This window comes from Canis lupus, chromosome 14 (assembly GCF_003254725.2).
Source record: "Canis lupus dingo isolate Sandy chromosome 14, ASM325472v2, whole genome shotgun sequence".
NCBI classification, from domain to species: domain Eukaryota; kingdom Metazoa; phylum Chordata; class Mammalia; order Carnivora; family Canidae; genus Canis; species Canis lupus.
In genome coordinates this window covers 11,759,011-11,785,764 of record NC_064256.1, presented here as the reverse complement: position 1 = coordinate 11,785,764, position 26,754 = coordinate 11,759,011, and the positions used below count along the sequence as shown (strand labels likewise).

General features: G+C 37.5%; 1 protein-coding gene and 1 long non-coding RNA gene across 3 annotated transcripts in view; one reads left to right on the top strand and one right to left on the bottom strand.

Annotated features, from left to right (window-relative positions):
- Positions 1-13,845, top strand: part of LOC112675013 (uncharacterized) — a 46,376-nt gene extending 32,531 nt beyond the window's left edge. Inside the window, exons 2-4 of the long non-coding RNA XR_003145716.3 lie at positions 9,958-10,041; positions 11,614-11,704; positions 13,678-13,845. This is a non-coding gene — a long non-coding RNA (uncharacterized LOC112675013). The remainder of the gene's footprint in view (positions 1-9,957; positions 10,042-11,613; positions 11,705-13,677) is intronic.
- Positions 13,846-13,991: 146 nt separating this feature from the next.
- NDUFA5 (NADH:ubiquinone oxidoreductase subunit A5) lies at positions 13,992-26,305 on the bottom strand. 2 transcript variants are annotated; one of them, XM_025471519.3, is made up of 5 exons: positions 26,143-26,284; positions 25,778-25,822; positions 23,047-23,163; positions 17,464-17,529; positions 13,992-14,174 (listed from the first exon to the last, which is right to left on the bottom strand). In XM_025471519.3, the coding sequence occupies exons 1-5, from the start codon at positions 26,161-26,163 to the stop codon at positions 14,073-14,075; spliced, it is 351 nt and encodes a 116-aa protein (XP_025327304.1). In that variant the 5' UTR covers positions 26,164-26,284; the 3' UTR covers positions 13,992-14,072. The 2 variants fall into 2 exon arrangements, 1 of the variants encoding a protein (XP_025327304.1); XR_007401978.1 differs by lacking the exon at positions 13,992-14,174 and adding an exon at positions 21,402-21,621 and having other exon boundaries at positions 17,463-17,529; positions 26,143-26,305.
- Positions 26,306-26,754: the final 449 nt, after the last annotated feature.

Sequence of the window (26,754 nt, the reverse complement as noted above, 5' to 3'; positions counted from 1 at the left end):
TTGCAAATGGCAAGGTTTCTTTTCTTTCTTTCTTTCTTTCTTTCTTTCTTTCTTTCTTTCTTTCTTTCTTTCTTTCTTTCATGACTGAGTAGGAGTTCATTGTTTATATATACACAACTTGTTTATCCATTCATCTGTCAATGGACATCTGGGCTCTTTGCACGTTTTGGCTATCGTGGACATTGCTGCCATAAACACTGGGATGCAGGTGTCCCTTCAGATCACTACATTTTTATCTTTGGTGTAAATACCTAGTAGTGCAATGGCTGTGTTATAGGATAACTCTTTTCAACTTTTTGAGGAACTTCCATCCTGTTTTCCAGAGTGGCTGCATCAGACCGCATTCCCATCAACAGTGCAAGAGGGTTCCCTTTCTCCACATCTTCACCAACCTCTGTCGTTTCCTGACTTGTTAATATTAGCCATTCTCACTGGTGTGAGGTGGTATATCATTGTGGTTTTGATTTATATTTCCCTGATATTGAGTGATGTTGAGCATTCTTTCATGTGTTGGCCATTTGTCTGTCTGCTTTGGAGAAATGTCTGTTCATGCCTTTTGTCCATTTCTCAATTGGATTATTTGTTCTTTGGGTGTTGAGTTTGATAAGTTCTTTATAGGTTTTGGACACTTGCCATTTATCTGATGTGTCATTTGCAAATATCTTCTCCCATTCTGTTGATTGTCTTTTGTTTTTTGTCGATGTTTCCTTTGCTTTGCAGAAGCTTTTTATCTTAATGAAGTTCCAAAGGTTCATTTTTGCCTTTGTTTCCCTTGCCTTTGGAGACACGTGTCTAGCAAGAAGTTGCTGTGGCTGAGGTCACAAAAGTTGCTGCCGGTGTTCTCCTCTGGGATTTTGATGGATTCCTGTCTCACATTTAGATCTTTCATCCATTTCCAGTATTGTTCTTTCTCATGATTGCTTTGGCTATTTGGAGTCTTTTGTGGTTCCATACAAATTTTAGGATTGCTTGTTCTAGTTCTGGGAAAAATATTATTGGCATTTTGATAGATCTTATATTAAATCTGTGGATTGCTTTGGGTAGTATGGAAATTTTAACAATATTATTCCAGTTCATGATTTATCTTTCCATTTTTCTAGGTTGTCTTCAGTTTCTTTCATCAGTTTTCAAAATATAGATCTTTTACTTCCTTGGTTAAATTTGTTCCTCTGTATTTTATTCCTTTCTTTAAAAAAAGTATTTGTGCCAAATAAGTAAAGAAATAAAATATGTAAGAATCAAAATACCTCTTGACATAGGAAGTTTATAAAAAACAACAATTAAAGTATGAATATTCAAAAAAAAAGACAAGGAAACAAATGCCATTTAAAAACAGATATCTAAAAAAATAAATAAATAAAATAAAAACAGATATCTATTTTTGACACATAATGCCAGCAAAATTAAAAAAAAAAAACAGTGAAATAGAGATTAAACAAACAATAGATAAGATAAATGAAACTACGATTTGGTTCTCTGAAAAGATAAACAAAACTGGCAAATCTTTAGAGAAGCTTATCAAGATAAAGAGAGAATCAAATAAATAAAATCGGAAATGAAAGTAGTTACAACCCACACCACAGAAATACAATGGATTATAAGAGAATATTATGAAAAATTATAAACCAACAAGTTGGACAACGTGGAAGAAATGAATTCATTTCTAGAAACATACAATCTTCTAAGACTAAATCAGTAAGAAATAGAAAATCAAAGTAGACTGATCAAGACTAACAAATTAATCATTAATCAAATAACTCCCAACAAACAAAAATACAGACTAGTTGACTTCATTGGTGAATTCTACCAAACACTTAAAGAAGAGTTAACAATTAACAATTATTTTTCCTAAACTACTTCAAAAAACTAGATGAAGTAATGCTTCCAAATTCATTCCACAAGATCAACATTAACCTGACACCAAAGTTATAGACCCATATCCCTGATAAAAAAAAGGGTAGAAAAATCTCTAACAAAACATTAGCAAACAATATTCAACAACACATTAAAATGATCATCTACCATGATCAGGTGGGATTTATTCCAGGTATGGAAGGATATTTCAATATTCATAAATATTTAATAATTAAATATTCACTTGAATATTTGCCTCCATCTTCACATGGCCTTTTTCTCAGTGTCCCTGTGTCCTGCTGAATCTTTTTTCTCTTATAAGGACATTGCTTATTAGCTTAAAGGCCCATTCTAAATCCAGGATGATTTTATTTCAGATCCTTAACTTAGGTTTGCAAAGATACTTTTCCAAATAATTATGTCACAATTTACAGGACCTGTAAATTTAAAACCAAGAAAATTTTAACCCACAGGAGTGTTATACATAGATGTTATTTATTAACATACTAAAACTATTCAACTGTATTTTCTCCCAGCACTTTTGCATCTAAATCTGTAAGCCATCTGGAATTGATTTTGATTTAAGATAGGATATAAGTTTGGTTTTTTTGTTTTGTTTTGTTTTTGTATAACATTATTGGAATACAAAATAAGTGCTGGCACTAGGATTTAAACCTGATTTTTTTTTTCAAAGTAAGCATCTTTTCTTTTATGTAGAACTACCTGATTTTAGTATTTCAACTTTAAAAAACTTTGTCTGTAAGTTTGTCATCATACATCTCACAACAGAAAAGACTACTCTTACAGAATTTATTGGCGCTTGAAATTATGATGGTACCTGAACGTTCAAAAAGAGTTTTGTAGGCACTTGGGCCCTTTTTCAGCAGTTGTTATTCTAGGAAAGAAGAAATGTCAATTGGGAAAGTATGTTGGAGACTATGGTTTGAGATGCTGGCTTAATTTGCTGTGTCTGCTGTAGTTGTTATTGGACACCTCATGGGCATCTGTGGTATATGCTGTTTTACTCCCATTAAAAGGTATTTTGGAGTCTTTTTTAAAATTTTTATTTAAATTCTAGTTAGCTAACATAGAGTATAATTTGGTTTCAAGAGTAGAATGCAGTGATTCATCACTTACATATAACACCCGGTGCTCATCAGAACAAGTGCCCTTCTTAATACCCATCACCCATTTAGTCCATCTGCCACCCACTTCCCTCCATCAACTCTGTTTTTTCATTAAGAGGCTTTTATGGTTTGCTTCCCTTTCTCTCTTTCCCCCCTTCTCATCTGTTTGTCTGTTTTGTTTCCTAAATTCCACATATGACTGAAGTTGTGTGGTATTTTTCTTTCTCTGACTTATTTCACTTAGCGTAATACATTCTGGCTCCATCCACATCAGTGCAAATGGCAAGATTTCATTCTTTTTGATAGCTTATTAATATTCTATTATGCATATATGCACATCTTCTTTATCCATTCATCAGCTGATGGACACTTGAGCTCTTTCCATAGTCTGGCTACTGTTAATAGTGCTGCTGTAAACATACAGTTGCTTGCAGATTCCTTTGGTAAACACCTAGTAGTGCAATTGCTGGGTTGTAGGGTAGTTCCACTCTTAACACTTTTTCTCAAAGATCATATTTATATTGAGTGGGGGAGGGGCAAGCAGGGTGGGAGGATGGAGGCAGAGGGTAATAGAGAAGCCAGGCTAAGTTTGGGGGCGGGGGAGCTTCGGGGTCGGAAGGCCCCGCCCGGGAGCAGCGGGAACTTTAAATATCCGCACCGGATCCTTCACAGACCGAAAGGCGCTCAGCAGGGAACCGGGCGGGATCCCGGGAGGGGCGGTGGGGCTCCAGGTTCCCGGGGGCACTGACGGGGAGGTGCGCCCGGGGGAGAGCGCCCCACACCGCGGGCCGAGCTCGGTCAAGGGCTGGAGCGCGAGGCCGGCGGGGCCCCGGGAGCAGCTCAGGCGGCGGCTCCGCGCGGAGGGGGCTGCGGGGCTCTGGGAGGAGCTCGGGAGGCGCAGGCCGGGAGCCCAGGGCGCGGGGGACACAGCCCGGCTCCTGCGCTCCCCCCGGGACAGGCGGGGGCGGGGAGGGCCCAGGACAGCGAGGACGCTCCTGCCCCGGGCGCCCCCAGTTGTGCAGGTCACCTCACCACCACCCCCCCAGCATCCAGCATCCAGGCCAGTACGGACTGGGAGATGCGGCGGTTACTGCGGGAGCTGACGCCAGGGCTGGGGACCTGGCCGCTGTCAGTGTTGTCGTTCCTCCTGGTGTCACCGTGTGCCTGGGAGGGAGGAGCCACCAGGGAACAGGGGCCTCACGGGGTCAAGCACCCGGCGGGGGGGTGGGGCAGCTCCCCCAGGTGCACACACCTAAGAGTCGGCACAGCAGGCCCCTCCCCCCTCCCCAGAAGACGAGCTGGAAGGACCGGGGAAGAGCAAGTTCTTGGCTGAGCAGCGCTGGAAAGCTCCAGGGGAAGTCGAGGGACTTACGGTACCTAGAACCAGAGGGTACCCCTATTTTAATTTTTTTTTCTTTTTTCCATTACAATTCGTTTTTATATATCAGGCTAAAAAATTCCAATATTTTTTCTCTTTTCCCACCTTAACTCCAATATTTTACCGGCTGTTCATTTTTAAGTTTCTTCCTTTTTGATTTTCATATTTCTACAATTACATGTCTTGGATATATTTTTTGCTTCTGGATTTCCTTCAGCATACTCAATTTACTTTTGGGAGATATATGAGATAGGGTTTTTGTTTTATGTTTTTTGTTTTCCCTGCTTCATTTTGTTCTACAATGGCAGAGTTAATACCTTCTTTTTATTGGAGTTCAATTTGCCAACATATAGTATAACACCCAGTGCTCGTCCCGTCAAGTGCCCCCCTCAGTGCCCATCACCCAGTCACCCCAACCCCTGCCCACCTCCCCTTCCACCACCCCTTGTTCCTTTCCCAGAGTTAGGAGTCTCTCATGTTCTGTCTCCCTCACTGATATTTTCACTCCTTTCCCCTTTATTCCCTTTCACTAATTTTTATGTTCCCCAAATGAATGACCATATAATGTTTGTCCTTCTCCGATGTCCTTCGACAGATGAATGGATTAAGAAGATGTGGTCTATACATACAATGGAATATTACTCAGCCATCAGAAGAGATGATACCCACCATTTGCTTCGACGTGGATGGAGGGTATTATGCTGAGTGAAGTAAGTCAATCGGAGGACAATCATCATATGGTTTCAGTCATATGGGGAATATAAGACATAATGAAAGAGATTATAACAGAAAGGGGGGAAAGTGAGGTGGCAAAACAAGGGGGAGTGAAAGGGGAGGCAGGTGCAGGGAGGAGTGACTGGATGACAGGCAGAGTGGGCACTTGACGGATGAGCACTGGGTGTTATACTATATGTTGGCAAATCGAGCATCAATAAATAAATAAATATATATATATATTTAAAAAAGAAATGTATAAAATGTGTATACATTTTGAATAGAATGTATTTTGAAATGGAACTTTCCTAATCTTTTGTATTAAGATATTAAATGTTTTATGGATTAGAAATTGTATCTTTATTCACAGATCTAGTGGAAATGTACTACTCTAAATCTTAGTTTTATTTTCCTTTTTCCCCTGGTTCTCTATTATGGATTTTTACTGGGTTAAGGCTGGCTTCCCCACCAGGGGAGAACTTCTCTTTTGTGAGAATGCATTTTCTTTTTTCTAATTAGTTTTGGGCAGATTTTAGTACTGTTGATATCTAAGATAAGTCAACTAAGTAAAATTATTGAAGATTATATCATTTTGTTTCATGTGTCATTGGATATTTTTGGAATTTTTTAAAAACAGATCTATCACCGAGTGTGGTCTATCAAAATGAAGAGGGCAGATAGGTCACTGACTTGCCGTATTATACATCTTTTAATACAGAGCAAGTTTTACATATATCGGTAGCTCTCAAGATGAACGAAGACTTCATATCTGGTTGGAAGTGTATTGATAACCACTCTATTGTACCATTTTCATTGTTTTTGATGGTGTTGTGAGATTACTCTGTATATATTGGCTACGAACACCAAATTACTTTTGGAGTATATATTTGAACTTGAACAGCGTGGGGAGTTAAGGGACACCAACTCCTTGAGTATTTCAAAATCTGCACGTAACTTTTGACTCCCCAAAATCTTAACTACTGACCACCTACTGTTTATGTTATTGCTGAAGGCTTCTGGTAACGGTCAATTAACACCTATTTTGTATGTTACATATATTATAAACTGATTTCTTCCAGTAGGGTAAGCTAGAGAGATCATAGAGAGAGCATAAGGGAGAGAAAATATATTTAGAGCACTATACTATATTTATTTTAAAAAATGTGTGTAAGTGGACCTATGTAGTTCAAACCTCTGTTGTTCAAAGGTAAGCTCTAATACTGAGCTTATCAGTAGTCTTTATTAATTTCTTGCATTTTTATTACATTTTTTAATTTAAATTCAATTTGCCAACATATAGTATAACACCAAGGGCTCATCCCATCAAGTGCCCTCTTTAGTGCCTGTCACCCAGTTTGCCCATGCCCCCACCCAACTCGCCTTCCAAACCCTTTGTTTGGTTTCCAGAGTTAGGACTCTCTTACGGTTTGTTTCCTTTCTAATTTTTCCCACTCAGTTCCCCTCCTTTCCCTTATAATCCCTTTTACTATTTCTTATATTCCACATATGAGTGAAACCATATGATGTTTGTCCTTCTCCGATTGACTTACTTGACTCAGCCTAATACCCTCCATCCATGTCAAAGCAAATGGTGGGTATTCGTCTCTTCTGATGGTTGAGTAATATTACATTCCCCTGATGGCCAGTGATGCAGAGCATTTTCTCATGTGCTTGTTAGCCATGTGTACGTCTTCTTTGGTGAAATTATTGTTCATGTCTTCTGACCATTTCATGATTGGATGGTTTGTTTCTTTGCCATTGAGTTTAATAAGTTCTTTATAGATCTAGGATACTAGCCCTTTATCTGAAATGTCATTTGCAAATATCTTCTCCCATTCTGTAGGTTGTCTTTTAGTTTTGTTGACTCTTTTGCTGTGCAGAAGCTTTTTATCTTGATTAAGTCCCAATAGTTCATTTTTGCTTTTGTTTCCCTTGCCTTCATAGATGTATCTTGCAAGAAGTTGCTGTGGCCAAGTTCAAAAAGGGTGTTGCCTGTGTTCTCCTCTAGGATTTTGATGGATTCTTGTCTCACATTTAGATCTTTCAACCATTTTGAGTTTATCTTTGTGTATGGTGTAAGAGAATGGTACAGTTTCATTCTTCTGCATGTGGATGTCCAATTTTCCCAACTCCACTCATTGAAGAGACTATACCTTTTTAGTCTATACCTTTTTAGTGGATATTCTTTCTTTGCTTTGTCAAATATTGGCTTTCTTTTTCAACATTCTCCTGGCTATTCGGGGTCTTTTCCAATTCCATACAAATCTTAAGATTATTTCTTCCAACTCTGTGAAGAAAGTCCATGGTATTTTGATAGGGATTGCATTAAATGTGTAAATTTCCCTGGGTAACATTGACATTTTCACAATATTAATTCTGCCAATCCATGAGCATGGAATGTTTTTCCATTTCATTACATCTTCCACAATTTCTTTCAGAAGTGTTCTGTAGTTTTCAGGGTATAGATCCTTTACCTCTTTGGTTAGGTTTATTCCTAGGTATCTTATGCTTTTGGGTGCAATTATAAATGGGATTGACTCCTTCATTTCTCTTTCTTCAGTCTCATTGTTAGTATATAGAAATGCCACTCAATTCTGTGCATTAATTTTGTATCCTGCCACATTGCTGAATTGCTGTGTGAGTTCTAGCAATCTTGGGGTAGAGTCTTTTGGGTTTTCTATACACAATATCATGTCATCTGCAGAGAGAGAGTTTGACTGCTTCTTTGCCAATTTGAATGCCTTTTATTTCTTTTTGTTGTCTGATTGCTGAGGCTAGGACTGCTAGTACTATGTTGAATAGTAGTGGTGAGAGTGGACATCCCTGTTGTGTTCCTGATCCTAGGGGAAAGGCTCTCAGTGTTTCCCCACTGAGAATGAAATTTGCTGTGGGCTTTTCATAGATGGCTTTTAAGATGCTGAGGAATGTTCCCTCTCTTCCTACACTCTGAGTTTGGGTCAGGAATGGATGCCATATTTTGTCAAATGCTTTCTCTATTGAGAGGATTATATGGTTGTTTTTTCTCTTGTTGATGTGATCTATCACATTGATTGTTTTACGAGTGTTGAACCACCCTTGCATCCCGGGGATAAATCCCACTTGGTCATGGTGAATAATCTTCTAAAGTACTGTTGGATCTTATTGACTAATATGACACCCTTTGATATTTAAAAAGCATGTAAGATTAAGTGATTAAAGATTTTGTTGTATATAATTACAAGTCTATTCTTCATAATACTCAATATCTTCATTCATTTATACTATTCTGCTGAAATTGCATTCTCATCTCCCCAATAACTTCCTAATATCCAGTGTCATTTTTTCAGTGTTAATTCCATTTTATAGCAGATGTCTTACCAGAACAATATAAAATATGCATTATATTTTCAAATATAACTGGCTTTAATAATGGTTTTTAATAAAAACAGATGTGTTTAAATCACTTCATGACTTCACACATTCATAAAGAGCAGAGAAAGAAGGGTGAAGCATTCATATAACTGCTAGTGTTAGTCCTTTACGGGTAAACCAAGTAAATCTTAAATTTTACTAGTAATGAGAATTTCATTGGTTTTAAACACCTTTCTGGGTCTCCTCTGTAAAATATATTCATATTTTAGTTTATAGTTGGCTGTGGAGATGATCTTACACAACTCAATCTTACAATAGATGTGCCTAACTTAATTGGTAGGCTTCTGAGGTAGTGTCTGCAGGTGGGAATGGTTATTACATATCAAAATCTCTCATTCTCTCTCTCACACACACACTCATATATAAACATACAAATATATAGTTGTTTGGTTATACAAAATAAACGTGAATGCAAACTGAAAATAACCAATAGGAAAAAGATTCAATTCTGAAAGTGGAAAATTAATTTTTAAATTTCATTTTATATTTTACCTTTCACAATATACTTTTGCACTTTCTTAGGATTTATTGCCCAAAATGATTTATCTTTATTTCTCATGAAACATCTACCTTTATCTCAGTATTGATTTACACAATAAACACTTTTTTTAATGTGCTTTTATTTTTACAAAGATGCCACCTAGTGGCATTATGAAATCAAGCATCTCAAAGTATTCCCCATTGTTACTCTAAGCTAAAATGTATTTTGATATAAATGAATTAGAAAAATATTAGATTTTGGAAAACCTAAAAATGATGCTACTGGATTAAATTTGTATCATACCTCTGTGAGGTATGATATAGTCTCTTGTTTAGAGACTATATAAATACAGATCCATAGTCCCTTTGCTGAAACCGGGACGGATGTGTCTGAATTCAGATTTTTCAGATTTTTGAAAGGTAAATACTAACCTATACTGTATATTCTACTGTCAGTAGGTCTGGGGCAGTAGTCCAGAATCAAATACATTAAGAATTCTGTACAAAAATATACTCATATCATGTATTAAGTAAGATAAAGACCACAAATAACTTTATGTAAATTCAGGTCAGATTTTGCTTCCAAATGAGTTATGAAAAAAGTTTGGTTTTACTCTGAGAAAAGGAATCAACATTCCAGTTATAGAAAAAGAGAGTAAAATGAAATATTCTGTCATAAAATAGTAATGTTTATCTTTAGAAATGCCTAAAATGTTCACCTGAAAAAAAACATATTTGAAGATCATGAGAAGTCCGAAAAAAGAATCTCTATAATGCTTTTCATTTACAGAATCATATAAAGAAGCTAATCCATCATAAATTACATTTCAGCACACTACAAAAAATTAGCTACTAATATAAACCTAAAGATTACTTTGAAAACTCATTAGCAATGCATGGCAAGCTAATTTAGGAGTTCATGTCAAATTCAAAAAAATTTTTTTCCTTTTTGTTTCTATGTGTGATTGGTATGTTCCCTTCTCGCTGCCCTAGGTTATGGAAGCATGTGTTGAAGTGGTATCATCCTCAGCCCAGATCCCTGTGTGACTCATTCGAGAACTGTCCCTAATTAGACATGTAAGTCCCTCATTAGACATGTAATAAGAAACAAACTTAGGAGGTCCCTGGGTGGGGCAGCGGTTTAGCGCCGGCCTTTGGCCCAGGGCGTGATCCTGGAGACCCAGGATCGAATCCCACATCGGGCTCCCTGCAGGAGCCTGCTTCTCCCTCTGCCTGTGTCTCTGCCTCTCTCTCTCTCTGTCTCTCTGTCTCTCTCTCGTGACTATCACAAAAAAAAAAAAACAAAAAAACAAAAACTTTTGTCATGTGAAGACTAGGACTTAGGGACAGCCTATTCTAATTCACTATTTTTCTCACTACTTTCCTTCACTAACTAGAGTTTTGGCTTATTCTCTCTAAATAAAAATTTTTAAATAAATTTCTCCAGTTCCCATCAATAATTCAAAGCACATATCACATCCCCACTTTGATTTCTTTTGAATTCTATTAAAAATAAACCTCTTCATCCTCCTGCAAGCCAAACTGCTATCTTATTTACCTTTTTCTCAAAACATTACTATTATGGTAGCATAGGCCGAAATAACATTAAGTATGGAGTTTTAAAGGAAACTCTACCCTCAGATGGAAAATGCTTATTATGTTTCATGATTTGCTACTTCATCCTAGATCCCAGAACACATGTGCATAGGTTTCTTTAACTTCTATTTGCTTATGTAACCATGCAACCGGGGAGGTAAATGGCTGACATTAGCCAAGACATGGGCATTTTCTTACACAGAACATTGTTGACTTCCTCCGTTTGACAGAGAAAACATGAGGGTAGCCATTTGTCTTCCAGTGATTGAGAGGCCTGATGTAGCTAATTGAGGAAGTGACATACAGACTCTATGTCTGCTCTGTAGTTGGAGCACATGTGAAGCAAGGTTCTCCAAGACCTGAAGATCTAGGCTTCTGAGAACAGTGAAACTGATCACTTTGACTTCATGGGAGAGTTCCTGGATAACAGAACATAGACTATTTGGAATACCATCTTGGTGGTTAAAAGGAATTATAAGAGCTGGCCCAAAGGGAATATTTGAAAAGCCTGCCAAAGCATCAGGTGAAGACTTAACTTCTGATTGCAACAAAGTAAGCCTTCCCATTATAGTAGGTCCCAAAGTTAGCTAAGAAAGAATCTTGAATTCCATTTGACAGAAGACTGCTCTCACTTTTTTCTAGTATCTTAATTCTCATTATAATAGCAGCAAAAAACCTCAATTAGCTTCACTTCTCTAACTGCATTTTAGGATTAGAAAAGATGACAAAGATAAACTCCTTTTCTTCCATTCCCCAATTTTGAGAACCTGGGGGTTGGAGGAGGGGATCAGAGTAGAATAAGAGAGAATAGAAAATGAAGGAACACAATGAAACCTGAGGCCTAGTGGCTCACAATAGCTGCCACTGCTGACATCACATCCTTTCTATTCAGATAGGACTACTTCCCCAACTTCTGGTGTAGAATGGATGGCAGGCCTCAACACTGAGCATTACTCCAGTGGATGTCACATACTCTGCTTGTCCATGGTACTCATAGTTTATACCTGTTACCTTTATGAAATTATTAATACTTCATTTTTCTCTCAAAACCAGGTTGAATGATAAATTGTACCATCATCTTAGATATAAATCATTCCCACTCCAAAGAAAAGAATGGGAGAAATTTGAATATTCTGCACTCAGAGTATGTATCAACTTTGCTGCCATTTTCTTGTCTGCAAAGCTCAAATTGATTGCTTCTTTTTCTTTTGAAGTGTCTGATGTATTTTGCTGATTGGTGGGTGAATCTGAATGAAACGTGAGAAACCTAGGAGGAACTGAAATGGGCCATTTTGAAAGTTACTTAAATTAGTCTAGAAGCCTCTCAGCAACCCTGAAGATCTTTAAATGGGAATCATTTGTAAAGCAATCAGGAAAGCTTACTCTGGAAGTTAGAGGAAGCAACCAGAAAACATTTGAAAGAGTAAAAACTATCAGGTGTAAGTTTGTATGGGCAGTTGGGAATAGCAGTTAGTAAATGTAAAAACATGGACCACAGGGCAATGCCTTTTAAACGCCTATCCCGTTAACATTATCTACCTATAATCCATATGAAGATTTTTGCACAAAATGAAATCCAGTTTACTACCGCTGTTCATATTTTTTATACTTATTTGGACAAAACAAATCAAGAAAGCAGGAAATAGGCTCTTTTGGTACAGCCCAGATGGTACAGGCAGGAGTGACAGCAACCCAAGAATATTCATAAAAAAATAATAGTTAGGAACGGGAGTTCTGGAGCAAGACTGTCCAGGTTCAAAATTTAGCTCCACATCTTACTAGCTATGAGACTTTGGTGATTATTATACCATTTCTTTGCCTATTTTTCCAAGGTGTTCACATTGCCTACAGGTGCCTACAGTTGTAGGAGAGCACTACTCACACTGAATTCTGGTTTCCTTATCTGGAGAAATACAGATCATTTGCAGGATCACACTTTTATGAGTAGTGCATATTTAAGAGTGAAATTAGTCAAGTAATTAGAAGAGTGCCTGGCAAACATGAACAAATATTAGCTACTATTATTATATTGTTATTATTCTACCACTAGCATTTCTAATGCAAACATCAATATGGTCCCTTTTTATTAACAGCTATGGGAGCTCTGGTGGTAAAATATATGACACCCAAGAATCGTGGAATAAGTGGAGCTAAAAAGTCTGATAAAGCCACATCAAGCTATCTTCCTGTTTTTATGTGCTCAAAGGACTAAAAAAAAGGATTGGTTAGGAAATTTGCTTGCAAGTATTTATGTTGATATGCTTTAGATTCATGTATTTTTTACATTTATACTGTATTATATTTAAAGCAAATGTCAGAACTGAAAAGGAAGTTATAAATCACAAGTTCTACTTCTTTTTCAAAGAAGGAAATAGGTCAATCTGAGAAGTTGACAATGTGCCTCCACTTAGTCATAGAGTTCACGATGGCACTAAAAAACCATGGGTGGGGCAGCCCTGGTGGCACAGCGGTTTAGCGCTGCCTGCAGCCTAGGGCATGATCATGGAGACCAGGGATTGAGTCCCACGTCGGGCTTCCTGCATGGAGCCTGCTTCTGCCGCTGCCTGTGTCTCTGCCCCACTCTTGCTCTCTCTCTGAATAATTAAATAAATCTTTAAAAAAAAAAAAAGAGGAAAAGAAGAAAAGAAAAGAAAAGAAAAGAAAAGAAAAGAAAAGAAAAGAAAAGAAAAGAAAAGAAAAGAAAGAAAAGAAAAAAAGTTTGATAGCCAACTGCATTCATATTGGAACTTAGTGAAAACTTAATGATTCCACTTTGAAGTTATAACCCATGTATGACTGAATGCTCTGGATATAAACTTATCCATAGGTCAGATAAAGAAACTCTTGGTGTCTCTCCTTTTACATAAATTCTATCTCTATCCTGAAGTACTTTGGTTGATCAAGAAAACTAAAGGCTAAATAACAAAAAGTTAACTTCTTTAAATGAGACAGAAGGAAAAGTTTTTCCAATTCCCACTATAAATAAATCTTTCAAATACCAAATAAATTTCCTCAACTGTACAACTATAATTTGACGGCTTTTACTCTTACTACTTCTCTTTAGTGACGTATAAATTTGTCTAAACAATAATTAAGTATCTCATCTGTTTTTTTCAGGACAAAAACCACTAAATGATGTGCTGAAGATACTACTACTAATATTTCACATTATGATTATGGTCTCTGCATTGAAAATCTATGGGGATTTTTCCAATTAATTTTCAAATATTTACACAGCCTCTCTGAAATACATAATAAAACACAAAACCAAAAAAAAAAAAAAAAGAGAGAGAGAGAACATCTTTGAAATAATTTGAATGAATGTTTTACATGTCAAAACTGAATTCATAAGACCCTACTACCATAGTCATTAATTTTAACAAGTCTCCTAAATATATTCTGTATTAGTTTTCTTGATTGTAAGATGTCAATAATATGGAAATATTTTTTTAATATAACAGAACATTTAATTACATCCATTTCCCATCAACACACTAGTCATTTAATGATGATTATATTGGCCATTTCCATTGGTTGGCAGGAGGCTCTTCCACTAAAGGCTCCCATGGTTTCCACTGTATCATTTTTCTTGCCAGACTTAATTCATTTTCAGCCTGTTAATAAAAATTTTTAAAAGATCAGTTGATTACACTGATTAACAGATATTTATCATAGCTAATGACTGAAATATAATTAGAACTATTTTCATATTAATATCTAATAAGCTGTTCTACCATCAAATGTTGAACATTATTAATAAAATTACCTTAATTCTCATAGCTAGACAACCATGAGTTAGAAAGGATAGCTTTTGATCTTTTTCTTTTTTTAAATTTTTTTTTCTTTAATTTTTTTATTTATTTATGATAGGCACACAGTGAGAGAGAGAGAGGCAGAGACACAGGCAGAGGGAGAAGCAGGCTCCATGCACCGGGAGCCCGACGTGGGATTCGATCCCAGGTCTCCAGGGTCGCGCCCTGGGCCAAACGGAGGCGCCAAACCGCTGCGCCACCCAGGGATCCCCTGATCTTTTTCTATTTGATTAAAATTTGCTATTAGAATGTTCAAACGTTTACCTGGTGAATTTTCAATCTTAATTGTCTGTTTTGCCATTAGACTATAAATTCTTTGGGAATAAGAAGTATCTATGTCAATGGCTTTCAAACTATTTTATCATGGCCCACAGTAAAATACAACAAACAAATTCTAAGGGATCTAAAATACACACGTATGAATGAAACAAAACTAAAAATATCATTACCTTTACTAGCTATGACACATTATTTTCTATTATATTTTTTAAATGCTAGGCACAACCCATCTAACTGATTTCTTGACCCATAACCACTTGAGACCCACAGTTTGTAAAACAGTGATCTATGGAATGCAGAATATCATAGGCGCACAAAAATTACTGACTGAATTAACTTCCTTACATTAAGTTACATTTACCTTTTTTCTTCAAACAAATTTATAAATATTTGACATTTTTATCTTTTTATTTCACATTTTTTTATACAACAAAAAGACCTAAGACAACTCTGGCCAATTTAGAAGAACACTTGTCAGGATGTCAGAGAAGGAATTCAAATACAGAGTAAGTGCCAGAGTCTGTCACAGGCTGGAATTCTTTTTTTTTTTTTTTTAAGATTTTTATTTATTTATTTATTCACGAGAGACAGAGAGGCAGAGACACAGGCAGAGGGAGCAGCAGGCTCCATGCAGGAAGCCTGATGTGGGACTCAATCGCAGGACTCCAGGATCATGCCCTGGGCTGAAGGTGGTGTTAAACTGCTGAGCCACTCAGGGATCCCACAAGCTGTAATTCTATAGAAAAGGCAATGCTTCATCTAATGCCAGTGGTGCCAAATAGCGCATCTATGTTTCCAGTAACAGTCTAAAATAAACAGTGAGTTAAAAAGTACATTAACAGAAATCTGAGGGTAGAGGGATTTACTGATGCTGAAATGAGAAAACAGCATAAATATTGATTAAAAATATCCCTAAAGATGGCTGTTTCCCTGACTGCTCTTTGGCTTGGGTCTCTTGACCATTCATGCTTTCTTTAAGCCTCCAAGGCATTGTGTAGTGTAGGGAGGGTACCTGACCCTGAATATCACTAAGGTCAATCCATTTCAGGTAGCTGGACCCAGGTACACGTGACCCCTGTTACCTACTCCTTCCTTCTTCCTGGGCTTCTAACACAGTACCTTTACCTTATTTACTATCCCTCTAGAAATGGGCTGTCCAAAATGGTAGCTACTACCTACATGTGACTATTCAGTAAGCACTTGAGATGCAGCTAGTTCAAATTCAGATCTGCTGGGCAGCCAGCAGATCTGGAGACCCTGGATCGAGTCCCACGTCAAGCTCTCTGCACGGAGCCTGCTTCTCCCTCTGCCTGTGTCTCTGCCTCTCATTCTCTCTCTGTGTCTCTATGAATAAATAAATAAAATCTTTAAAAAAAAAAAAACAAATTCAGATCTGCAAGTATAAAACATACAGAAGATTTTAAAGACTTAGAATAAAAAGAGAATGTGAGATATATCAATATTTTTATATGTTTCAAAATATTTTAAATATATTAGGTTAAGTAAAACATTATTAAAATTTAACCTTAATACTGTCTGTGAAAATGTGGAGAACTGCACAGCTGATTTAAAAATACCTAACTGTACCCTGAGTCTATAACTGCATGATAAATTAGTTTATCAGTTAAACTAAAGTCATGATCAAAGTAAAATCTGACAGAAAAGAAAGAGGAACAGAAAAAGGACAATAATAAGTTAGCAGCAAGTTCCCACATGGTACAACAGCTGGCAAATGAATAGAAGGCCTTTGAATGATTGAGTCTACATTCAAAAAACTGTGTAAATGCCCTATTCCTCTTTTTAACAGAGCCATCTAACAATTCTTCTGAATTTATATATCATGTCTATTGGTGATATACCTCCCTAATCACCTTTCATTTGTCTTTTAATAAAACTCAAAAAATAACTGTTTTTAAAACATACAAAATGTACAAATTAAATGAAACAATTGAATATCAGGTGGCTTATAAGGGTAGACATCTAAACCTATAATATGGGAGGGGGAGCTGAAGTGGTGAGGCAAAGGGGGAGAGTGATTTGACCAAGTAAAAATTTTAAAAAATATATGAAAGAAATATATATAAGAAAATATATTTCTTTCTCTATATATGAAAGAAAATATTCAGTTGAAGTCAAAAGGCAAAGAAAAGACTAAAAAAGTTCAAATAATATTGCAAGAGTTTAAAGTTAATCTCTCTTATTTTAAAAAACACGCAAAAGAAATATAGAAGAAAAACATTAAAAACAAATGATAGAATTAAAAGATTAATTATAGAATTTATAAAACACAAAATACAGGAACATATTTTAAGTTTAACCTTACTTATAATTGGGGGGAAAAATGCACGACTTAAAAAAAAAGGCATAGATATTTTAATCTAAAAGTCAAAAATACATTTTAATTTTATGATTTTATGGTTCAAAATATCTGTATTTCTCCATATTAAAAATATGCTAAGCCCTTAATATATAAAAGTATTTCTATCTAAAAAGATAAAATTATTCAAATAACAGTATTATTGTGTTACTCCTTTGAACTAAAGGCTAACAAAAACACGCTGATGAAATTCAAGGTGTATTAAACTCCAAATTTCCAACAGAAGCCTCATAAATTCAAGTTAAAATTACTGATATTTAATTGACATGTACATAATTGAAGTATTTCCTATATGTAATTATTCTTGTATTGAGAGCTGACATAAAGAAAGAAACTTAGTTTTCCTTTTTTTCTGAGATGTCAATTTTGTGTCTCTTAAGCACAGTGCCTCTGACCATTTAAAGCCAAACATCTAAACAGTCAACTTTTTCTTACCTGAAGAATCACCTCTTCTAGTTGGCCACCCTGAAGTTGGTCTTCTAGTTTCTTAACATCTGGTTCCTATAGTTTAAGGGAAAAAAAAAGATTTAAAAAAAGGAACACAATATCTGAATGTTTCAACATCCTAATTAAAAAGACACGAATATAAAATAGCACTTATTATAGCAAACATAGTTTTTCTTTCATTATACCCTTACTAATGTTTGCCAACTATCTGGTGGAAAGTCTAATCTCTCTATTTTTATTGCTTTTCTGTCTTAATATTAACTGCTGATCAAGATTAAGAAATATGATATCCATTTAGTCTTTCTAAAATACAGATTTTAAAATACTACTTTATTTTCTTAGTATTTCCTCTATTTCCTCTGAGAGCATTAGTATGTGAGGTAAATGCTACCCTGTGACACAGAATTCCATTCCTAGGTATATACCAAACAGAAATTTATAATACATTAACCAAATGGCATGTTTAAGAATATTCACAGCAGGGGATGCCTGGATGGCTCAGCAGTTGAGCGCCTGCCTTCTGGCCCAGAGCGTAATCCTGCGGTCCCAGGATGGAGTCCCACATGGGGCTCCCTGCATGGAGCCTGCTTCTCTCTCTGCCTATGTCTCTGCCTCTCTCTGTGTGTCTCTCATGAATAAATTAATAAAATCTTAAAGAAAAAAATTCACAACAGCACAAATTATAACCTCAAATTAGAATCCAAATGATATATAGAGAATTAATAAATAAATCATAGTATTTGGATATAACAGAATACTATAAAGCAGTCAGAATATATAAATTACAACTATATGCAAGAACATAGATGATTCTTTCAAACATAATATTAAGTGAAAGAAACCACACACAAAAGAACACGGACTGATAATTCCATTTATAAAAAGCTAAAAAAAAAAAAGTTACAAAACCAGGCAAAATGAATCTGTGGTGTTAGAGGTCAGAAGAGTAGTTATCTTTAAGAGGGGAAAAAGCAGGTTTGGACATTCTAGAAATGTCCTCTTTTTTGATTTGGTGTTAATATGGGTGTGACTTGTGGAAATTTATCAAGCTCTACATTTATGATTTCTGCTCCTTTCCTTATGTACATTGTTCTTCAATACAAGGTATTTTTTTTTTTAAAGTAATGCTAAAAAGGTACTAGAAAAATACAATGACATGTATTTATTGCTAGTAAACTGAGCTTTGTGAGAGCCAGAAACCATGTTCTATATTCTATACATACTTATAAATATGTAAGTAAAGTATAAAGAGGATGATTTTTTTGGCTCACAGAATGAAAAGAAGGGGAAAAAAAAAAAAAAAAGATATTTTCTACAGGAATTGGCATGTTCCTGCTTCAGGGCATCTGCTGGCTGACCAGGGATAACTGCATGGCTTGTTCCTTCATTTCCATCCAAGTCTTTGTTCATATATCACCTTCTTAGAACAACTTTGATAATAATTTATACTGTGGTAGGCTAAATAATGTCCCACAAAAGTACAGGAGCTAATCCCTAAAACCTATGAATGTTAGCGTGTGTGGCAAATACTTTGTGATTAAGAATCTTGAAACAGAGAGATTATCCTACATCAGCCAAGTGGGCCCTAAATACAACTTCAGGTGTCCTTTTAAACAGAGGCAGAGAGAAATTATGCATAGATGAGAAAGGAATGTGACTACAGAGACAGAGATTAGAGTGATGTGGCCATAAGCCAAGAAATACTGAAAGCCACCAGAGCTGGAAGAGTCAAGAAACAGATTCTACCCTAGAATCTCTAAAGGGAATGCAGCCTTGTCAACACCTTGATTTGGGCTTTTGATACTAATTTTAGAATCCTGGCTTCCAGAAATGTAAAAGAATAAATTCCTATTGTTTTAAGCCACCAAGTTTATTAGAACAGGCACAGGAAACAAATATATACTGTAATATCCCTCACCACTTGATACATACCCACTCTCTTTTCATTTTCCTTCACTGTTTTTAACTATCTTCTATACGCTATGTAATGTACTTCTTTATTTACTTACTTCTTTGCCTCCCACCATGAATGTGTAATCTCCAAGAAGGCAGGGATTTTAATGTTTTGTTCATTGTCATAGAGGCACTAGCTTCCATGCCTACAGGCATACATGGCATAGAACGGCATTCAGTGTTCCTTGAATAAGTAAAAATAGTTGGAAAAGAAGGAAGGGGAAGCAGATGAACATGTCTGAGAAAGACTGTTTACCTCAGAATTAACGGAGTCTTAAAGCCAAAATTTGAAAACAAAACAGGGAAGCTGGTCATTGTTAAGAGATCTAGGAGACTGAAGAAAAGAAGGCAAGGAATGTTCAACAGTAATTTCAACTCAAGAGAATCCTGTGGTAGGAAGACAATTCAAAATTTGTCTTATTGAAGCTAAGTCAATACGATGACTTCTATTTACCAATGGCAGAATGTCATTAAGCTTAATAAGCTTAATAAGCTACCATCACATACGTTAAGCGTGATCAGTATATGGTTTACATATATTTTACATATATTATCTCATTCAGTCCTAACAAGTGTTCAGGCAGGTATTATTATACCCAAGTTTTAGATGAGGAAACTAAGAGAAATGGACAATATGCCAACAGTCACTCAGCAAATAAGTATTAGAGCTGAGAAGAAAATTTTGGACAGGCCACAAACCAATACTTTTCACCAATATTCTATCTCCCTAGTGTAATCTGAAAAAATATTTACTTTTATTTCCATTTTAGGCTTAGTAAGTAGATGTTTTATAATCATAACAAGATTTACTAAAGACTTTGTGTGGGACTCTATTGAGGGTTAAAAATCTGTAATCATTCTACCAAAAACAGGAATTGGTGATAAACTATCATGCAGTACCTGAGGTTGTTAAAAACTATTTGTATTTAGCCTTTTGGATAAACAAACATTTCTATGGGACCTTATATAAGCACCAGGTACTATGCTAGATTCTTGGGATACAAAGATGAATGCAATCATCAATCAAAAGTAATTTATAGACCAGAATATAAAACATAAGTAAAATACAGTGTGACAGGTACAATGGAAGAGAATCAAGGAAGTTCTCAATCTCTATTTAGGAGAGTAAGAAAAGGCTTCAGAGAGAAGTAACACATCTTGAGAACTGAGTAAGAAGTGCCAGAAAGATAAGCTAAGGGGATTCCAGTTAGAGGGAAGAGAAAATACAACAAAGAAACACAAAATTAAATCGCATGTAATTCACATAACTATCAGCAGTTTGGTTGCTGAAATACAGGGTATAAAACAGGAAATGACAAGGTAAGACTGAGAAGATAACCCAGAGTCAGATCTTGGGACACCTTCCATACATGCTAAGGACTTTATCCTGTAAGCCAGTGTTTCCCAAACCTGGCTGTACATCAGAGCCATGCAGATGGAAGTAGTGAGGTGAGTTTCATACAACTAACTCAGCAAACATTCTTAAATTCAGCCTCTGAGAAACACTAACCAGGAAACTATAAGAATGTTTTTAAGCAGGAAGAATCTGGATCAGATTTATATATTGGGGGAAAAAAATCACTCTATTCACAGTGTGGGGCACGTAATGAAGTATAATGGAACTATATACAGACCACTAAGTTACAAGGCAACTGAAAAAGCCCAGTCAGAGAAAACTATTTTAGAACTAGTAAGTGAAAGTAATGACAGTAAGCTATTCTTTGGTTGACAATGGTTAAGAGAGAAAAGAAAAATAGGGCAGAAGTAAAAGAAGATATAAATATAACAGTTCTATTTTTAAGATAGGAATAAGCTAAATACATTTTGAGGCTATCTGGAAGATAACAAAATGAAAGGCTAAAACAAGAAAAAAAGTGATAAAGCAGAATAAGGTTATAGAGAAGGAAAGCAGGGAAAGATTCAAAATGTTGAAAGAGCTTTACTTCATGAAAAGAAAAAAGGAAATTTCTTACTCAGTGATGGGAAAATATGCACCAGTTCGTTTTCCTTAAGGAAAACATGAAATCAGGCAGCCCTGATGGCCCAGTGGTTTGGCGCCGCCTTCAGCCCAGGGTACCATCCTGGAGACCCGGGATCGAGTCCCATGTCCAGCTCCCTGCGTGGAGCCTGCTTCTCCCTCTGCCTGTGTCTCTGCCTCTCTCTCTCTGTGTGTCTGTCATGAATAAATAAAATCTTTAAAAAAAAGAAAAGACAGAAAGAAAACATGAAATCAAAATAAATGCTGAACCTTCCCCTAGAGACTTTGTAAGTTACTTTCAGAACTGCCAAGCTAAGAATAAAAGTTTCAAATCAAATTTCATTGTTTTGCCATATCCCTAAGGAAAAATAATTATTCACTTTGGTAACCTAATAATAAGAAAAATATAATAGGGTCACTTATTACATATATGTAAATTACTTTTAGAGTTTATAAACACTTTTGGATAATTACAGAAGTCCGTGAATAATTGCTAGTGTGAAAATGTAATACTTTAAAATTTTAATTGCACAAAAGTGCAATATAGTTTGGCATAAAAGAACTAGCAGCAGTCTATGGTATGTCTAGCTAAGGACTTTGATTTAGACCTGTAAAATGCTTGTATTAGTCTGCTAGGGCTGCCAATAAAATACCAAAGACTGTGCGGCTTCAACAACAAAAAATTATTTTCTCACAGCTCTGGAGACTGCTAGTCCAAAATTAAGGTCCAAAAGGGTCAGTTTCTGATGAGAGCTCTCTTTCTGGCTTGCAGACAGCTACCTTTTTTCTTGTGTTCTCATATGGCAGAGAGAGCTGTCTCTTATAAGGACACTAATCCTATTGAATCAGGGCCAATCTTATGACCTCATCAACCTTAATTACCTCTATAGATGTTCCAGCCACCCTGGGGGGTTAGGGCTTCAACATATAATTTGGCAGGGAACACAGTCAGTTCATAACAATGATAATTTTTTTAATAAAGTAATTATGTTTTCTTTTTTTTAAATATTTTATTTATTTATTCATGAGAGATACACAGAGAGAGAGAGAGAGAGAGGCAGAGACACAGGCAGAGGGAGAAGCAAGCTCCATGCAGGGAGCCTGATGTGGGACTGGATCCCGGGTCTCCAGGATCACACCCTGGGCGGAAGGCGGCACTAAAACACTGAGCCACCAGGGCTGTCCAACAAAGATATAATTTTTGGTAATTAAGAGACTAACTTGACCCTCTCTGTAATAAGCATTTTTCAAGTTTTTTCTAACCGTTTTGTTTAAACACAACATACATTTTTTGTGTTCTACTTTCATTTTTCTCTACTCTGAAACTACAAAAAGAGGTAAAGACTGATATATCTATAGATAAGTCAACAATCAACAAAGGACTTGATAAAGAAGAGATGTACTACAATGTTAACTTAGAGAAGGGACATGATGTTATTCTTTCACTCCAGTATTTAATAGTGGCTTACATATGGAAAACATTAGTAAACAGGAATTTGCTGAATGAAAGGGAAAAAGGATGGAAGAAAAGCACAGAAGAATAGAAGAGCGGGGGGGTGGGGGGGGGAGCAATTTAACTTTTTTTAATGGTGCATTGGAAACCATAAATCCAAGAAAACAAAATCAAGTCAGCTACTTACCGCTTTAACCATACTCAGCTTCTCATTTGTAATCTGTTCTGTATACTTTCTATATGCTGCGTTTTTAGGAATTTGCTCAAGAACATCAAGAATCTTTGTGTACAATATTCTTAACCTCTGAAAAGACAAATCATATACATTTCCAGTTTAAAGTATCATCAAAGATTCAACAGAACATTTTAAAAAGTCTCACAAATTACAAAAAGATTCACATCTGTTTTTTAAAAAGCATTTAAGTCTTCCTTGTTATAATTTCTTCATGTCTTTGCCTTATTACCTTTATAATTGAAGGAAACTGTGAGTACAGTTGACCCTTGAACAACGCTGAGGTTAGAGAGCCTATCACTGGCATGGCTGAAAATCCACATATAACTTATGACTCCCCCAAAACCTGACCAATAACGAATATGCCTGACCAATAACATAAACAGTTAACACATACTTTATATGTTGTATGTTATCACATATTATATTCTTACAATAAAGTAAGCTAGGGAAAAGATGTTATTATGAAAATCATGAGGGACACCTAGGTGGCTCAGTGGTTGAGCACCTGCCTTAAGCTCAGGGTGTGATCCTGGGGTCCTGGGATGTAGTCCTGCATCAGGCTCCCTGCGGGGAGCCTCCTTTTCCCTCTGCCTCTGCCTCTGTCTCTGCCTCTCTAAGTCTCTAATGAATAAATAAATAAAATCTTAAAAAAAAAAAAAAGCAGATCATTTAAGGAAAATACATTTACAATACTATACTGTATTTACTGAAAAATATATGTACATAAGTGGACCCAAGCAGTTCAAACCTGTTATTCAAGGGTCAAGTGTATAAAATGGATACTTTTTATGTTGCATTAACAACATAGGTTGTATATAAGCCAAAGGTATGGTAACAAGTAAAAATAAAACTGCATTCTAACTTATTGCTAATGATCTATTTGAAAATAAACTCATTTACTAAATCATTACTTCTCAAATTGCAATCCTAAGCACTACAAATTGATTTTTTTCCATTTTTCTCATTTGAATTTCTGAAGAAGTAAAAAAATATATAAAAGCAATGATTATCGGAATGATCAAATTTAACTAAATGTAGTCATAATACTTCAGCTTATGGTGACTGAGTTGGTCATGAAAATGAAGGTTTCACACAGGCTTAAAAGAAAAGGAACAAGAGAACTGAACTTAAAGCACAATGAACTTCAAGTTCACATACAGCAGTTAGTAGTAAAGCTACATGGTAAGAAACTGTTACACCAGATCATAATTCACAAGAGTTCATAAATAGTAAATATAATCACAAATATACATACATTATATAAAGAATTCTTTGTATTTCATTGTACAAAATCCATAGGTACTAACACCTAGTTTCATTCATATATATTCACAATATACATATGAATAAATAAATAAGAAATTAGACGTGATTTCAAGGTTTTTGAACTCAGTCAACACAAGAATGAAACTGCCATTCATTGAGGTGAGCAAGCCTGAGAGAAAAGCATTTTTTAGGGAGAAGAATAGGAACACAATTTTGGGTGTTTAGTTTGGGTTGCTGGTCTGACATTCAAGTGAAGATATCCACTCAGCAATTAAATATACAAGACTCTCAGAGGTCAGTGCCCAATACAGATATTTAACAGTTATCAGTGTATAGGTAGTATTTAAAACCACTAAATTGAGTCCAGACAAGGAGACAAACATAAATAGAGAAAAGTTCCAAAAACTAAGTCTAAGAACTCCAAAATTCCTAAGTGGGGATATGAGAAATAACCAGAAAGGGAAAAGTCAATGAGAGTAAGGGGGCGGGGGGGGGGGGGGGGGGGGGGGGACGGACAAAAAACAGAAGACTAGGTGAATTCCCAAGCACAGAAGCGCTTGATGGAGACGGTGCCAAAAGTCGCCGGTGCGGCTACTGAGTCAATTAAGATGAGAAACGTGAGCTGACCATTCGATTCAGCAGCACAGAAATCATGGTGACCTTGAAAAGAGCGGTTCTAGCCAAGTCTGGGTGGAGTGAATTCAAAAGGGAGTAAGAGAAACTGGAGACAGTTAAGTCCAGATAACTCTTTGGAGTTATCTATAAAAGGAAGGAGAGAGATGCTGTGATTACTGAAAGGAGCGAGGGAGGTCTTTAGTCTTTTCAGATGGAAGCATTCTGAAGACCGATGGGAAAGACCCACTGATGACGCAAGGGGTTAACTGCTAGAGCGATAGACGCGGTAAGGCAAGGCGGGCGTGGGGGGCGGTGGAACATGGAGACACAGGTATGGGAGGGTACTCATAACGGGACAGGTGAAGGCACGAGAAGCCTACGGAAAAACTCAGCAAGAAAAGGGACTTAAGAACGAGGTCATGGGGCGGTCCCGGTGGCACAGCGGCTTAGCGCCGCCTGCAGCCTGAGGTGTGATCCTGGAGTCCCAGGTCGAGCTCCCCGCATGGAGCCTGCTTCTCCCTCTGCCTGTATCTCTGCCTCTCTCTCTCTCCCATGAATAAATAAATAAAATCTTAAAAAAAAAAAAAAAAAAAGAACGAGGTCATGGAACGCGCAGGCGCAGACGCACGCGCACGGGACCCATCGACAAAGGAGAGAGAGACCCTGTTCTGGTCTCAAGGCGGCTCTCAGGCCGGCCTGTGATTTGGGGCTTGAAATATCCGCACCCCGCTGCCCTTTCTACCAGGGTCACAGGGTTCTGGTCGTCCTGGGGAATCCGGGAATGGAGCAGCACGGAACGTACCTCGTGTGGGCTCTCACATACAGCCAATCCCACAAGGCCGGTGGTCTGTTCAAAAACAAAACACGATTCAAGCTGTTTACAATTCCGCGCGCCCGCCACGCTAAGGAAGGAGAGACCTACCACCCCCCACCCCCCACCCCCGCCCCGGCTACTACCGACCTAAAAACAGCTGTCGGTCTCTCGGAGCCACTAGGCTGGAGAACGGGGCTACGGAGTGCGTCCTCCCTGAGGCCACAGCAGAACGAGTCCGCCCAACAGCCTCGGCCATCCCGCGCCAGTTCCCGCCACCACCGCGGGGTGAGGGGCTTTCGGGCTGACTCTACCCCCACGGTCTAAAACCCAGCAGTGACCTCCATTCGCCTCACCTTCTTCAGCACACCCGCCATGACAGCGCCGACGGGCCGGGGACGCGCAGCCCTCTGGGAACCCGGCTCAGACCCGCTCAATCCAGCGCCGAGGCCGCCACACTATCACCTTGGAAGCAGCTCCCGCCCCCCTCGCGATCTCCACCCGGCGGAGGCTGTGCCCCGCCCATTCCGGGGGGGGGGGGGGGGATCGACGCCTGCGCAGTGAGTACACCGGAGTCCGGAGCAGGCGCTGCAGGAAGGAGCTGTTGGGCGGCTTCCGTCTTGCGAATGGGTTCCTGCCTTGACGACCGCCGACGGCTTGCGCGGAGGCGGAGGGAAACGCTCCAAATTTCCAGAAACCTACCACAGAATGTGCACCTGGCTTATCCTTTGGCGAATCCCTCAACCTCCCTTGCACGGTGCAGCGTGTAGTAACAGGAGCGTGGTCCCCTGGAGCTGTCCTCTCCGTGATCTCGTCGCAGCCAAGGTTGATCCGTAGCACCAGGATATCGGTATTTTCAGTCTACTGTGCCAGTGCAGTTCACGGTGTGAAGCCATTCCCTGGCTCAGCCCTTTTCCATTTCACTTCCGGAAGTGTGTCATCCACCTTCGCGTTTCCCCAGGGAAGTG

Bases quoted from the DNA above. Each gene is read 5' to 3' on its own strand.
- NDUFA5 (XM_025471519.3), bottom strand. From the start codon at position 26,163: ATGGCGGGTGTGCTGAAGAAG. The intron at 25,823-26,142 runs GTGAGGCGAATG...GTTTTTGAACAG, and splicing joins TGGCGGGTGTGCTGAAGAAG to ACCACCGGCCTTGTGGGATT. The intron at 17,530-23,046 runs GTAAGTAGCTGA...CTTAAACTATAG, and splicing joins AGCTGAGTATGGTTAAAGCG to GAACCAGATGTTAAGAAACT.